Source organism: Archocentrus centrarchus, chromosome 3, assembly GCF_007364275.1.
Source record: "Archocentrus centrarchus isolate MPI-CPG fArcCen1 chromosome 3, fArcCen1, whole genome shotgun sequence".
Taxonomy (NCBI): domain Eukaryota; kingdom Metazoa; phylum Chordata; class Actinopteri; order Cichliformes; family Cichlidae; genus Archocentrus; species Archocentrus centrarchus.
In genome coordinates, this window is record NC_044348.1 from 28,026,608 (window position 1) to 28,041,774 (window position 15,167).

The 15,167-nt window shown below is 39.1% G+C and overlaps 1 protein-coding gene across 1 annotated transcript; it reads right to left on the minus strand.

Annotated features, from left to right (window-relative positions):
* Nucleotides 1–478: 478 nt before the first annotated feature.
* On the minus strand, nucleotides 479–14,932 carry mmp2 (matrix metallopeptidase 2). Its single transcript, XM_030719270.1, has 13 exons — nucleotides 14,598–14,932; nucleotides 14,167–14,393; nucleotides 13,201–13,349; nucleotides 12,372–12,500; nucleotides 10,280–10,453; nucleotides 9,389–9,562; nucleotides 8,372–8,545; nucleotides 8,078–8,233; nucleotides 7,834–7,960; nucleotides 4,803–4,939; nucleotides 4,095–4,254; nucleotides 3,192–3,301; nucleotides 479–1,617 (listed from the first exon to the last, which is right to left on the minus strand). Exons 1-13 carry the CDS (start codon nucleotides 14,748–14,750, stop codon nucleotides 1,514–1,516), a joined length of 1,974 nt encoding a protein of 657 aa, XP_030575130.1. The 5' UTR covers nucleotides 14,751–14,932; the 3' UTR covers nucleotides 479–1,513.
* Between the last annotated feature and the right edge of the window lie 235 nt (nucleotides 14,933–15,167).

The window sequence follows — 15,167 nt, forward strand, 5'->3', positions numbered from 1 at the left end:
GGCTCAAAGTCCATATGCTCTTTTCAAGCAGACGTTTTAAGATTTTTCAGGTCATGCTGCTTCATACTTCTACCTTACTCTATTTTATGAGGAAATCAATTTTAAGGTTAGCCCACTTGTTACTTTGCAGATTTTCAAGTGAACCCAAGGATGTTTCCAATTTGACCTTACAATTCTGATAAAAGATGTGCCAGCATTAGTATATATAAATAATCTACTCTGTGGAAAAGGAACACTGGCAAGTTCATCATACAAGCATTAAAGGCCTAATACCTCTGCTTCATCATGTATACTTATACCACAGTAATATTTTGCATTCAAAACTTTAAGGTGTAACAGTATTTATTCCGTGCAATGTTGATATTTTGCTCAGGTAAATGATCTTAGCATCTCCTCCACTTCTCTTTTTTGGTACCTGGTTGATGAATTATAAGCTTGATGAAGGATCACATATCATAGCCAATCATCCACATTTGTGTTGATTCATTATATTGACCATCTTTATTGATGACAGTAACAAAGTGCAAAAGCATAAAAAAATACAAGACACCATTCATATATTGTTAAAACTCAAGAAAGAAACATGTAAAAAAAAACCAAACAAACAAAAAAACAAAGTAATTAAGCAATACTACCGTGGTACTCTTGTCGTGGTTCCGTTATGCATCAAACCTATACAGCCTCTAGAGGCAACCTGTGCCATTAATCTTTCTGTACCATTAGTAAAGGGAAATGCAACACGGAGCTGACATGGGAAGAATTTGGTCTTCCTATTGTGCAGCTCTCTTGTATAGTCCTAAACAAAGTGCTAACCAAGAATAATGTGTGTCTGTGAATACTACTTTCGGACATCCAGAGAATACTAAGCAGTCCCATCAGACAGTTATACAGAATATAATATATATATAGGACTATATGCAAAAAGCAATCTAAAAGCACCATTTTCGGTCACATTGTGCAAATTCATTCCTTCAAATGTAGTGCACAACAATGAGAAAAGTAATTAAACAGATACATTTATAAAACTGCACTTAGTACACTGGAAATAGAAAAAACTTCTAAGCAAACATGATTTTCTCATATGGTGTTAAAAAAAATTAATTTGTATAAAAAAAAAGGCAATACTGACCAGCACAGTATAGCACTGCATTTAAAGCAGTGTGGACATACCTGATGTCTGACTTGAAAAAAAAAATTACTTAAAAAAAAAAATCTATGAAACAATAAAAGATGGGGTACATATTGTAATAAATCTGCATCAGGATAACAAAAACAATGTCAAAGTCACACAGAAATGTAGCTAGTATCCAGTTGCATGTGTTCGGCCTATGAAGAAGGTTCAGAGGTGCCTTTCTACAAATCTGGAGACTGGTTATAGAGGCTGCAGGGAAGCGTGCCGAGTTGCCATGATAAAAAACATACAGCAGTGTGCACTGCAGCGACCTTAAGTTGCGTTCAATACTACAATAATGTCCTCATGACAGGAGTTAGTTGTGAGACATTTTGGAAATGTTCAACATCCAAGCCAGTCCTTTGTGATTTCACCCAGCTTCACAATCTTCAAGCTGCTGTCTTCTAGTTTGAAATAGTGGTTGCCTTTGAAGAAGTAGCTGTAATCTGTGAAAGAGAAACAGAGTATACATTGTGTTTACAATATTTACTAAGCTGAGAATTTTCCGTATTAAATTTGCTTGTTAAGCAATTACCATGTGATAACATTGAAATAACCAAGCTTTTGTAGAGGCATATAAGAATTAAAATACTCAATCAGAAGCCAAAGTCAAGCTTCGCTTTCTCTGAATTATGTTAATCAGGAGGCGCACAGAGGCACCTCTGTAGAGGGTCACAGACTTGCTTTATAGAAATATGTTTGTTCACAGTGTGGGGAAGGGCCTATGTGACACTTAGAGTACTGTGCGTATGTTGGGAGAGCAGTAATGAAAAAATTCTTGGTTGTTTGCCATAGGCAAAAATTTGCATAACCACCTCTAACCTCAAGGACACACGGCTGACAGTGAGAATCTCAAAAGATGTTTACCGGTGCTGTCACATTAAAAATTCACCATTTATTTTTCACAGTGGCTGCAATGCACTTCGCATCAGCAGAAAAAAACTGAATATAAACTATCTTGTGATTTTCACTCACAGCAAATTAAATCATTGAGTAAGCAACATAAAGCAGCTGTGCTCCCACTGACTACAGTCTATCATCATGAAACCACTGATCACTCCCTGACTGCAGAAATACTCTTTGGACTATTTTCCTCCCTTACATTCTCTGAGTAGTCAGCTCCTCTAAACACTTCATTTATACTTTGTCTAGAAGGCGTCATTGCTTGATGGATTCTTGTACTATATGAGGAGTTTTACTGACAAAGGCAGAGTGCCAGACTCGCTGATAGCGCTGACTGGATTTTCCTGCAGTTTTACCAGAAGAAATGCCGCTGTGCAGACAGCAAGCACACACATATAAAAACACTTGTGTTGTAATCAAAGCATAACAAGAAAAGTGACTGCATTTGTGTTGTGTTTATTCTATGTTATCAAAGGTTTGCTGAGAATTAATTTATCCATGCTGTCACAAAGTCATTAGTTATGTGGGATTTTTTTGCCACATTGGAGACAAGGCTCTAGAGACAGTCATCTCAGTAAGTTCTCCATTTGCTCCAGACTATTTCAACAGCCTTTGGAGGATTTCTGTGAAATCTGGTACAGACATCCAGAAAACCTTTAACTTTGGGGAACCTGTGACCTTTCCTCTGCTACAATAGTGAGGTTGACATTCATATTTTCCAGTCAAATGTCTTGTCATTCCTGTGGCATGGACTGCCATGAAATGTGGTAGAATCATCTGCACCCTCCTTAATTTGAGCTGTACTATATGTTTAACACTAATTAGAATATGACAATATTCTAAAACTATATGCCTATTAAACTTTAGTATGCTCATGTATAATTTTCATCCAAAAGAACTACACTGCTCTGTACCTAACATATTTACAGGTACAGTTGTTTATGCTTGACCTTAATACTGTAATAACTTGAAAGCTTGAAACCAGTGCTTCTTGAAAAACACAGCATAAGGCTACGCCCGTCATCTGTGCTTGAATGTTACAGCAAATTCATTCATAAACTAATAACTCTTTCTGCTAAATTCTGGCTGAATTTACTCTTTAAAATTATTATTTTACCAATGCCATTAAGACTGAAGGCAGAGTCGATGCCATCTGGGATGCCATTCCAGGAATCTGCGATAAGTTTGGGGAAGCCAGGGTCCATTGTCTTACTGTTTTCATCATATCTGTAAACACACAACAATGAAATCAAATCAGAGGTTTTACATGAGATATGTATTACAGCAGGAACATTAATATATCCCCAAGGAACTATTTGCTATGTACAGTAAAAATAAATAGTAGAGTATTGGCAGTTTTATTAGAGACTTCCCATGCTGTTCATTGCTTCAGTAGCTAATACGGCCATAAAATGTGAGTCTATCTTGCTTGACATACATCATGACTATTTAACGTATTATGAAATGTTAGTTTGGGCTAACTGTTGTGGCTGCATTGCTTTTTTGCTTTTTTTTTGACTCTCATGTGCACAAGTTACATGGTTGCAAATGCACTACAAAGGGACAGGGGACGTGTGGCCAGCACTGTTTGTTGTTTGTTTTGGTCTGAGATGTTGTTTTCTAGTGCGGCATCCAGAATAGGAAGGGGGAAGAGAGGTAACCATGACTGCCTTTTTTGTTTGTTTCTTCTTAAAAAGCTTGTGTTTTCATACGGCATCCATTGTTTTGCATTTTAAGAAGTGCTTCAGAGTTACCTCAAAAAAAAAGAAAAAAAAAAAAAAAAGATATAAACACTTTTCCAGATAAAACAGTCAACAGCACTATCGTTTCCTATGTTGCGCAAAAAACTGCGAGCTCTTGAGTTACAGTACTGTTTAGGTCATACCAAACACTAACTCAATCCAGATGCGGCACAGTACTGCAACAGTTTATGACATCAATTGCAAAAGCTCAGTTGAGTCACATAATAGTTTTAATTACATTAAATGCAAATGATTTCACAAGCTTCGACTCTCCTCACCTCCAGAATTTATCCCCAGCAAACAAGTAAGTCTTCCTGTTCTTCCTAAAGTTGAAGGCAGCTTCAATGTGCTGCAGGTCAGTGGGGAGGCCAAAGCTGGACAACCTCTTCGGGTAGCCTGTCTCCAACTGATCAGCTCTGTAAACCCAAACTTCATTACCTGGGAGAGAAAAGTAGGTTAAAAAGTAGAACTGTGCTTAAAACAACACAAGATACATACAACGTCTTATACTAATGGAAGATCACTATTTTGACACGAAACTTATCCTTTATTCCTTCAACTTTATAAACCAAATTTAAAGTGAGATAATAAGTCAAGCATTTAACAAACTACCTTAATGCATTTAGAGTTGCATGAATATATCATGCAAGTCTCATCAGTATTCAGGAAAGCTGTCATATTTGTAAAATGCTGCGAATGTTTCATAAACCACTAATAAGTATGTTGGAATATCTCAAGTATCCCTAGAGTGCACACTGCACTCAAGTGTGCTCAGCCAACATTCCGGTGTCTCCTAAAGTTTCAGGTAACAGAAATGGCTTAAGGGAAATGCATCAAAGTGGTAAAATAGGGAAGACACATCTTCATTACTCACTGGAAGTAGTTGCATCTGTTTCTTTGATCACCACGTAAGTGCAGGGTTATGTCAATATTAAAACAGATCTAAACTCTGCATTTTCCAAAGTTTCTTGTTTTCCCCAAGATACCTGAAAAGAAGACTGTTTTTTCCTCCACTGGATTTTCATAGGCAGCATCTATCTTGGCAGGCAGGTCGGGCCAGTAGGTGGCCACTAGCATTGGTCCGTTGGGTTTACTTCTAAAGTTGACTGACCTGAACAGGAACCTGTCAAGAGAGAGTGGGTGGATGAGCAAACATGAGTTAGATAAGCTAGGGAAGAAATAAGAGTGAAAAAGTAGTAGTGAAAGGAGCAGCGGGGGCTGATGAGGAGCTGAGGAGAGAAAGAGAGAGAGAAAGCACATGTATGTGTGTGCGTGTGTGTGTGTGTGTGTGAGAGAGAGAGACGGGGGTTTTAGTGCAAGTGCTTCACTGGCCGAGCCAGCCACAATGGTCTGATTCATGAGCATCTGGTTCTCGTTAGGACTAAGGTTGCAGACGCCAGCGGAACAAGACCCATCTTGCCCGGATTTCCAATACACAGCTGCACAACAATAGCAGCTTACCATACTCTTTTCCACTGACCTATTTTTTAGTGAGAAAAATATTTGCCAATAACAAAGATGAGTTGTCATAATTATAATGTGAAGATGACAATAAAACTTTACAAACAAACATTAGCAGAAGTGCGCACAACACTTGCCCAAAGTTACATTTGTCAGGATGAAAGATGAGACATATTCCAGTCTGAACTAACCATCTACGAATGTCATTATTTTATTTGTGTTCTTGTGGATCAGTTCGCTGTTTATGCACTAACAATATCCAGAGGGTTTTCAGTCTGTACCAGAGCTTTAATTTTATCCTTTCCGCCCTCTCTTTTCTTCCTGTATGCAGTCAATAAAAGGAAAAACATGATCTGCCCAGGGGTGGGAAAGAGAATACACTTACAGAAAATATTCAAGTGATTTTTCTAAAGTACACATATTGTTTTAGATCTTTGAATGTGTGTTAATTTGTTTTGTATTAGCTTCGTTTTTGGACAGTATTAACATAAATGCCAACAATCCTAACCTCTGAAGCAGATAAGGGGTTGAATGCTACATCATCTCAGACATGGATTGTGGTGCACACAAAAAAAGAAAAGATTTGAAATTCACAGACTGAATGAAAAAGAATAAAACAGATGGGGGAAAGGTCTTTATCATTTTTGTGTCTAAATTTGTTTGAAGAGTACCAACAAGTTTAGTCACAGGTACAGTATATGGCACTGTGAATGAGGCCTGTTGTGTTTTTATACTGTGATTATCTTTAACTACTACCATTCGACAAAAGTGTTTCTATAAAACGCTGGTCTTTCTTAGCAGTTTTTCACCAGCCCCCGCACAACAGTCACAACATTCTCCACTGGCTTTGTGCTTATTTGCAACAGACCTAACCAGCAGGCTGGCTTGTAAGGCAGACTTTCTAAGTACCTTCTCCTTAAGCCTCCAGACAGACAAACCTACTTATATGATGAGCTCAGGGAGTGCTACAGGTATTACTCACTGTGTCACGCCAAGATTTGTCTCACATGGTAAATATGCTGAGCTAAGAGAATGAGAGATTCCACTTTTACAGTGGGAGAGTCAAGTGAGCTTAGGCCCCAGAGCCCAGAGGGTACAGCTCTTTCTGAAAAGCTATAAAACTTTGCTTGTTCCAGAACTCTGCAGCATACAAATCTGACATGTCCTTCAGGCAACTTTTGAAGTCAGAGCAACTTCAGTGAGATATACTGTACCTTCACTGCAGTGATTTGATAGCACTCTGCCCTCATTTTCTCACCCTGATCTTCAGATTGGTTTTTAGTCTTTGCATGCTGGATTACATTTTCACACAGCACCTTAAAATTCATGTCATATTGAATTAACATCTTTAAAAACATAAAACAACACATTAGATTGGTGAACAAATGCGCTAACAAAGCTGGCAAGCAAGGCAAAACAGGAGGAAAAAGTCTAAATATACCATAACAAAGCTCAATTTCAGTGAAGTGCAATACATGTACAGTATAGGCAACTTTTAGCCATGAGCCACTGTGCCGTCATTAAAATAAAGAATCTAATGTTTTTACAGTGTACTCATACCAACCATTTAGATGTTCTGAGAATTAAGTTTCAGCTCACTTCATATTCAACAGCACTCTCTGCTGTTCTGTCAATCACTCCGAATGTATAGATGAGAGTCACAGCAAGGTGAAAAATATTTACCACTAAAGCAGGAAGAGTGGAGCTCAGTGAGAAAAACCGAAGAAAGACTCTGCAGAGCGTTTGCTTTTAACCCATTTCCAAATGGGTCATGAGAGATACGCAGCCCTTAACCTTGAAATTACAATGTTGGTGGCAACAATGTCAACAGCAAGAGCATCATTTGTTTGTCTCATCAGTTCCATTTTATAACACACCACTGGGGTAAGCTCTGTGTAACAAACTTCAGATGTTGCAATGAAAATGTTCATCTTTCTACGGGAAATCCACTGACTCACAAAGACTGTTGACTGAACCACAGGACTTCACGCGACCTCGCTTCTACACAGAAGCAGCCAGTAACGCAGTAAGACTGCATGACTCTGGATTCACTGGCGCCGGTGGAGAAGAGGAGTGTAGACTGTGTTTATGAGTGATGACTATTTTGGTTGTCACTGCATGAGTAGAGGGATAGTTTGTTTTCGACTCTTACTAATTGTCACATCTTGAAAAAAAGCATATAACCATAATCTTCAAGTGGCACAAGACTGTAAAAGGCGAAACAATAATTAACAAGAAACCTCATGTCAAACTGTTCATTGTCTGCTGGTGCAAGCTGCCTTGTTTCAGTTACACAAGACAATAAAGCCAGAAGTCGGCAATTTCATTGTCTTTATCAATCTTCCCGCAGATCACAGACAGGAAATTTCACAGAGCTTTGGCTGTGCTTGCAATGGTCATGAATTCAGCCTTTACATCACATTTAAGACTCAAAAGAGAAACTGGCAACATTACAGCTCGCATATCCAGAACACTTTGTTTGGGCCTCAGATTTCTGTTCCACTGAAGTCCTGTTAAAACAATACAACAGCTTGGTACAGTAACTTAGATGGTTACCTGTCTTTGAAGAAGAAGGTTTCTCCTCTGATCTGTGCTACAGCATCAAAGATTACTGGCTCATTACAGATGTCCATTGGAGTGACAGGACCCTGGGTTGGAGGCAAAGGCTTGTCTGTTGGCACGCCTGTTGTCAGATTTACCACAACATTTAATCTTTAAAGAGGTCTGTAAATTACACACTCAGTAATAATCTTTCCTGGAACTTCTTGGTATTAAGACCATACACAGCATTTTCTCTCACCATAGAGCTCCTGAATGCCTTTGATGTCATCATTGGAAAGCCTGAAGTCTTTAGTAAAAGTATAAACAGGGGCCATCAGAGCTCCGGGGTCCTGAGAGTGCTCCAAACCGAGAGCATGACCAAATTCATGGGCTGCCACCAGGAACAAACTGTAGCCTAGAAACAGGTTAGTTTAAATGAATATCTATTATACTTTCACAGTAAATAAGGCAAGTTTCTTTAGAGCTTGGAATTAGAGTAAAAAATGACTCAGTGTCTCGTTCTATCTCCAAATACCACTGGCCAGTGCTTTACCTTGATCAGGACAGAAACCCCATTTGCGGTCGTCATCATAACTCTTGGTAGTAGCACACCACATTTTGCCATCACTGCGTCCAGAGGTGGTGCAGGATTCATAAGTGTCTCCGAGAAAGGTGAAAGGGAAGGCACAGGGGCTTCCCTCTGCATTACCTCCCACTGTTGACATTGCTGGGAATAGCAACAAAAGGCAAAACTGTAAATGCAAAATGTGTACTGAACTTGCTCAGTTATCTTATGAACTCAGTTCTATGCAAAATGTTTGTTTTTTTTTTTTTCCAGAAAAGTTTGGGTTGTACTCTATTATGAAACGAGTGCAGATGATGTTGAGAAACAGCATGATGAAAGCAGATGGCACAACACACACACAACATCAATAACTAATCCACTAGGCACACAACCAAAAAGCACCCACCCAAATTGATTTTCGTTCAAAGAGAAGATCATTTTCAGTCTGGCAAGATTGGTTTTGCGTTTTTAAAAAACAAACAAACAAACAACCAAAAAAAAAAAAAAAAACCCCAACAACCCCCCCATAATTTCTTATTCGGCGCAAGTTCTCACACAAAGCTCTGCAGCAAAGCTTCATCCTTAATCAAATAAAACCAGATGAAAGCCCCAATAGTAGTACCTCTCTCTGTCTAACTCTGTCTACTGCAGTACCTCAACCCTAAAATGAGTCCCACTGACAGAATGGAAAATAAGTCCTGCTACTGCACATTAAAATACTTTCACAGCTATTCAGCCCACCACGAGCATAACCAAAAACCACAGCTGCAGAATTCTTGTAGACCAGCATATGGCAAGGCACTAGACACTGCTCATCAAAATAAGCACAGCCAGTAAAATATCCACTTATGAAAGTGCAATCACATAATGAAGACAATGAATGGTATGCACACCTAGGTGAACATCCCTAAGATGGATAAAGATAGTAAGGCTTTTACTTGATATAATTTTCAATCACTTGTTGATATGTAATGTGAATAAAAGACAGTAAATGACACTACCTACCAGTTTCAGGGCAGAAGCCATAGGTTTTGTCACGGTCATAATCCTCAGTAGTGGCACACCAGCGGTAGCCATCATCTCTGCCCTGAGTGGTGCATCCGTCATACTTCTCCCCCTGAAAGGTGAAGGGGAATTTACATGCAGCCCCTTCTGCATTTCCACCCAGGGTGAATAGTACTGCAAAGACACAAAACAAACAGCATTATATACAAAAACCATTTTTTTACATGTCTTAAAATTTTAAAAAAATGAATTCCAATACAAGACATCTGATCACTGAGTAATGATGTAAGACAAGGAAAGGTGATAACTTTGAATTAACAATATAGGTGTAATGGAACTTTTTTTTTTAACATTGAAACTAAAGCTTAACAGAATGGAAAACTCCACTACAAACAGGCCTCACTCATGTTCCTATCACATAAAACAACTTTGTACATGTGTACTTTGGCAGTTAGTTGTAATAACATCTGATCATGTTAGTACCATGGACAGCAGCACAACACGAATAAACAAAATGTTTGACAAAGCCTCATGTTCTAAAGTGGGGCAGTAACTTGGAGAAGAAATGTTCCATAATCCACTCCAAAAAAAAAAAAAAAAAAAGCACTTTCCTGGCCAACCTACTTTCTTCATGTCCAAAATCAGCAGAACAGCTTTGAGTATAGCCACGATCTGATATGAAGTATTACTTTGCCAGTACTGAAACACTGACTAAATGTTCTGTCTGTTCAATAAGATCCAAGTAGGGCATATCACTCCTTCTAAGGTCAAGTAAGGCCACAAAGTCACAAACCTCTACAAGTTTAGAGGGCAAAATGTGCAAAATATTGCATGTTAAACACAGAATATAATAAAAAAAAAAAAAAAGAGAGCACTACTGGGGAAACTTACATTCATGAGGGCAGAAGCCATATTTGCCATCTTCATCAAAGTTGTAAGTGGTGGAACACCACAGAAACCCGTCATCACGACCCTGTGATGTGCAGCTGTTATACTCAGTGCCCATGAACAGGAAAGGAAATTTACAGAACTCTCCGTCAGCATTGCCAAACTTCACTTTCACCACTGTAAAAACAACCCCAAAAACATATACATTTAGATGGAGAGAGGGAAAGATAGATATAAAGTACCAGTCAAAAGTTTGGACACACTGACCCATTCACATGAAGGGATAAGTGTGTAAAACTTTTGGCTGGTACTGTACACTATATTGCCAAAAGTATTCTGCCTTCACACACATGAACTTGAGCGACATTCCATTCTTAATTCAGGTTTAATAGAGTTTAATATGATGTCGGCCCACCCTCTGCAGCTATAACAGCTACAATTCTTCTGGGAAGGCTTTAAACAAGGTTTAGGAGTGTGTTTATGGGAATTTTTGACCATTCTTCCAGACACATATTTGCTGGGGTCAGGCACTGATGTAGAATGAGAAGGCCTGGCTCACAGTCTCCTTTCTAATTGAGCTTAAAGATGTTCTATTGGGTTGAGGTCAGGACTCTGTGCAGGCCAGTCAAGTTCTTCCACACAGAACTTACTCATCCATGTGCTTATGGACCGTGCTTGGTGGTGTGTAGTCATGGTGGAACAGGAAGGGGCCATCCCGAAACTGTTCCCACAAAGTTGGGAGCATGCAATTGTCCAAAATGTCTTGGTATACTGAAGAATTAAGAGTTCCTTTCAATGAAACTAAGGGGTCGAGCCCAGCTCCTGAAAAACAACCCCAAAACATAATCCCCCCTCCAACAAACTTTTCTCTTGGCACAATGGAGTCAGATAAGTACTGTTCTCCTGGCCACTGCCAAACCCAGACTTGTCCATCAGATTGCCAGACAAAGACGTGTGATATGTCACTCCAGAGAACAGGTCTCCAGTCCAGTGGCGGCGTGCTTTACACCACAGTATCTGATACATTGCATTGCCTTTGTTGATGTAAGGGTTGGATGCAGCTGCGTGGGCATGGAAACCCATTCCATGAAGCTCTCTGTTCTTGAGCTAATTTGAAGGCCACATGAAATTTGGAGGTCTGCAGCAACTGACTCTGCAGAAAGTTGGCGAACTCTGCAAACTATGCGCCTCAGCATCTGCAGCATCATTTTACGTGGCGTACCACTTCGTGGCTGAGCTGCTGTCGCTCCCAATTGCTTCCACTTTGCTGTACTACTGCTAACAGTTGACTGTGGAATATTTAGCAATGAAATTTCACGACTGGACTTGTTGCACAGGTGGCATCCTATCACAGTACCATGCTGGAATTCACTGAGCCCCTAAGCGTGACCTTTTCTTTCACAAACGTTTGTAAAAGCAGTCTGCATGACTAGGTGCAAGGATATTCTCTCTTTGTTGCTTGATTTGATATGATGCTTTGACATGTCTCAATTGATTTACTATAAATCTTTATTACATTGTTTCGCAAGCAAAACTGAACCTACTGGAAGTTAAAGCAAATGTCTGCCTAGAATATGGAAATCACTTTCAAAGTATAATGTGAGGTACAAATGATTTGTGTGTAACAGTACGAACAACAAACACGTATTGGAAAAAAAATGTTCATCCAAAATATCCTCATCTGTTTATCTGTTTTGAGACTTGCACCATGAGACATGGAAAATAGGTTTGTAGATTATTTTCACACAAATTAAATATCCAGACGTAAGGATCTGAATAATGGGACGTACTTGGGAGTAAAACTATCTGGGTCAATGGGTGTGAAGACAAATGTGTACAATAGAGATTTTTTTTTTTTTTAAATTCTGCTTCCAGATGGCTGTAGCTTGATACGATATCAGGTGCCAGAAAAAAGTTTCTTGAAGAGGAGTGCCTGAAAGTCATATTAGTTTCTTCAGTATCAAAATCTCTCCTGATAAAGTTTTAAATTAAGTTTACATGGCAGGAAAAAAAAACACCCTAAATAAACAAATAAATATAAAGGCACTGAAGGTTTTGCAGCATGCATTTTTTGTAACTAGCATTCCTTCATTACCTTGGCCCTCTCCGAGTGTCCACTGCTCATCATCATCAAAGTGGGAGTCTCCCCCAATTCCTGGCCCCGGAGCAAATGCATGAGCCAGGAGGCCATCCTTGCCATCAAAGGGGTAACCATCTCCATGCTCTATTGATGACTTCATTAATCAATCAAAACAGGCATATGTGCAAAGCTACTGGCTACTTATGACATGATGTGACATTTGACCGTGTATTCAAATATCTCTGTTGCCAAAGCAACAATTTCACTTCTTCTGAAGTGGCAGATTTTTGTTTGCTTTCCCCTGTAATTACTAGATTCTTTCTCAGTATAGTCAGCTGTGACCAGATAGAATGAGACACTGTGGGTAAATATCAAGTGGTTATATTAGCTGGAATGAGTGGAATGACCTGTGTTAATACCATAATTACCACTGTTTTATAAGACTTCCTAAACTACAGGGTGGTGGGCTGTAGAGTCACTGTTTTGTAGATGCATACTTACTTTTAAAAACATGTATGTTATGGCTCCTTCAGTATTAGTCTAGAAGTCAGTGAGTTTCTGTTTAACTCTTTCCTGGTGCTAATTATTATGGGGACATTCTTGGAATTTAATCCTGTGGTATAATTTCTGTATTCCATTACAAAGATGTTGCAGGTCCAATAAAAGGTGTATTTTGAGGGCATATAGTAGGCATTTTACTGTGAAATGAATTGATACAGTTCTCTATTAATTCTGATTCATGGAGACCCACCTGACTACAGATGTATTTTTAATTACAGTATTTGACAAATAACAAATGCTATTTATTTATTTATGTACTACGATGTTTATATGCATGGTATACCATTGCGGCCAAAATTAATCATGATGTCAGCTTCTCCGTCCATGATGCGGGTGAAAGAGAGCGGCGTGACATCACTCCATACTTTGAAGGCTCTGTAGAAAGCATCATTTATGACTTCTTCATCCAGATCAGGAGTGTAACCCAGGATTCTACAAAGCAATAATGGAGTAAGATTATAACACAAGATAAACAAGCACAATTTAGATGAACTCTTTTATAATAACAAAAAGTCCAACCAGGACAGTCTTTGAGTGTTGCAATTCTCTTTTCTGTACTGAAGGTCATGGAAAAGAAACTGGCCAATATGAGTAATCTTTAAAAGTGCCTCCTGAAACAATGTTAAGCCACAAACCCATTTGTATGCCTGTCTACAGTCCTTTTCATGAAAACAGTCTAAGATCTCATGGTTCTTATTGTCTTTGGCTTCCAGTCTTTCTTACAAATACACAGGCAGACAGGCTGGAATGATCAGAACACACAAAACCGCTGATATAAATAAACTACATCCACATCGTTGTAAACCTTAAACAGAATGAAAACAAAGGACCTGACACATACTGTGTAGGAATGCTGGTGTTAGCAAGACATAAAGATGCAAGCACTTCAAACTGTGTAGATGGGGGTGGTGTGGACTGGAGATTGTGGAGAGGGCGGGGGTGGATTTTACAGGGTCAGACTGGGGCAAATATGTCTCAGTATCAAAAATACTTTGATTTATGGGCAGTTGTTGAAGGCAAACATTATGCTATGCAGTAAAAGATTTCTTAAAGTAGAGCATGCCAAGTAACTCAAAAACTATTAAATCAGACCCAGCGGTAATGTCATAACCATTTTGCTGGCCAAGCTGATTAAAGCCTCCATGACTGTTTGAGTACTAATTTGAAGTCAGAATGCAATGGCACCCACTCCCGTCATAACATAATCCATAGCCTCTCTAATAATGTGCGTTATTGTTAATTCTCTGACCTGTAGGTGACGTCCTTGTTCTGCCACTTGGGTTTCCTGTGGAAGAAGTTATAATTGGCCACATCTGGGACCCCGCAGCGGGGCTTTTTCATGATCTCCACAGTTTTGGCATCAATCTCTCCTGTTTCTTGCAGAGCAAAAAACTTTTGCATTTTCTTCAAGGTATCCTTGAGCACCATAAGATTACATCTGTCTTGTGGGCATCCATAAAACTTGTTTAGATAATGCTAAAGGTTGGATAAAAAACAAAATAATAGGTTACCTTTGGGTATTTTATTTTATTTTTTTGTATAAAATGACAGCAATAATAAATAAATAAATAATGCGCAAACTATTCCCGTCCATTTCTTGTACTCCAAGGCTGAAAGCTTAGTTCACAGCTGCCTGACCCACTTAGACATATTCTGAGGAGGAAAAAAAGAGAAACTTACCAAAGCAACTTCTTTGTCTGTTCTGGGGGTATCGTCTCCGGGAAACCTGATAATAGGAGAAGGGCGAGCATTTAGTGTTTGAAAGGCGATGAACTGTAGCAAAAACAATTTGAGAAGACTCCGACGACAACTAAATATCGTCGGAAAGCCCATTTTTCTCGGATTAACTGTATCTTTTGTGCGAAAACTGCCGTTCGCTCTGAGCTGCAGTTCTTTCAGCCCTTCAGCTTGTGTTGCTTCTGCCCCTCAGCAGGAATTTTTTTTCTCCTTAACGGGACATCCTGGACCTCGGCTGCATGAACTTTCTCAGTTCTGCTTACACATGCACTTTTCCCCCTGACGCTTTCTGCGCAGTCTCCAGGTTGAGAAAGAAACGGGGACGAGCCAGCAAATCAAATGGTGAAAGACTCAAAGGCTAGAGTTCTTACTCACCCGTTTTTACGAGAAAACATCTACAAGGAAGTCAGGAAAGTTTATTTTTTTAAGAGTGGAATTATTATCTCGAGGCAGAATTAAACTAATTTTAGCACTCACTCAAGCTGATTAATTAATCAACTGAAAGCCTCTTTG

Coding starts and splice junctions, on each gene's coding strand:
- mmp2 (XM_030719270.1), bottom strand. CDS start 14,750: ATGGGCTTTCCGACGATATTTAGTTGTCGTCGGAGTCTTCTCAAATTG. Junction 12,501..13,200: donor GATTAATTTTGGCCGCAATG/GTATACCATGCA, acceptor AGTCATCAATAG/AGCATGGAGATGGTTACCCC. Junction 9,563..10,279: donor TGGCTTCTGCCCTCATGAAT/GTAAGTTTCCCC, acceptor GTGTCTTTGCAG/TACTATTCACCCTGGGTGGA.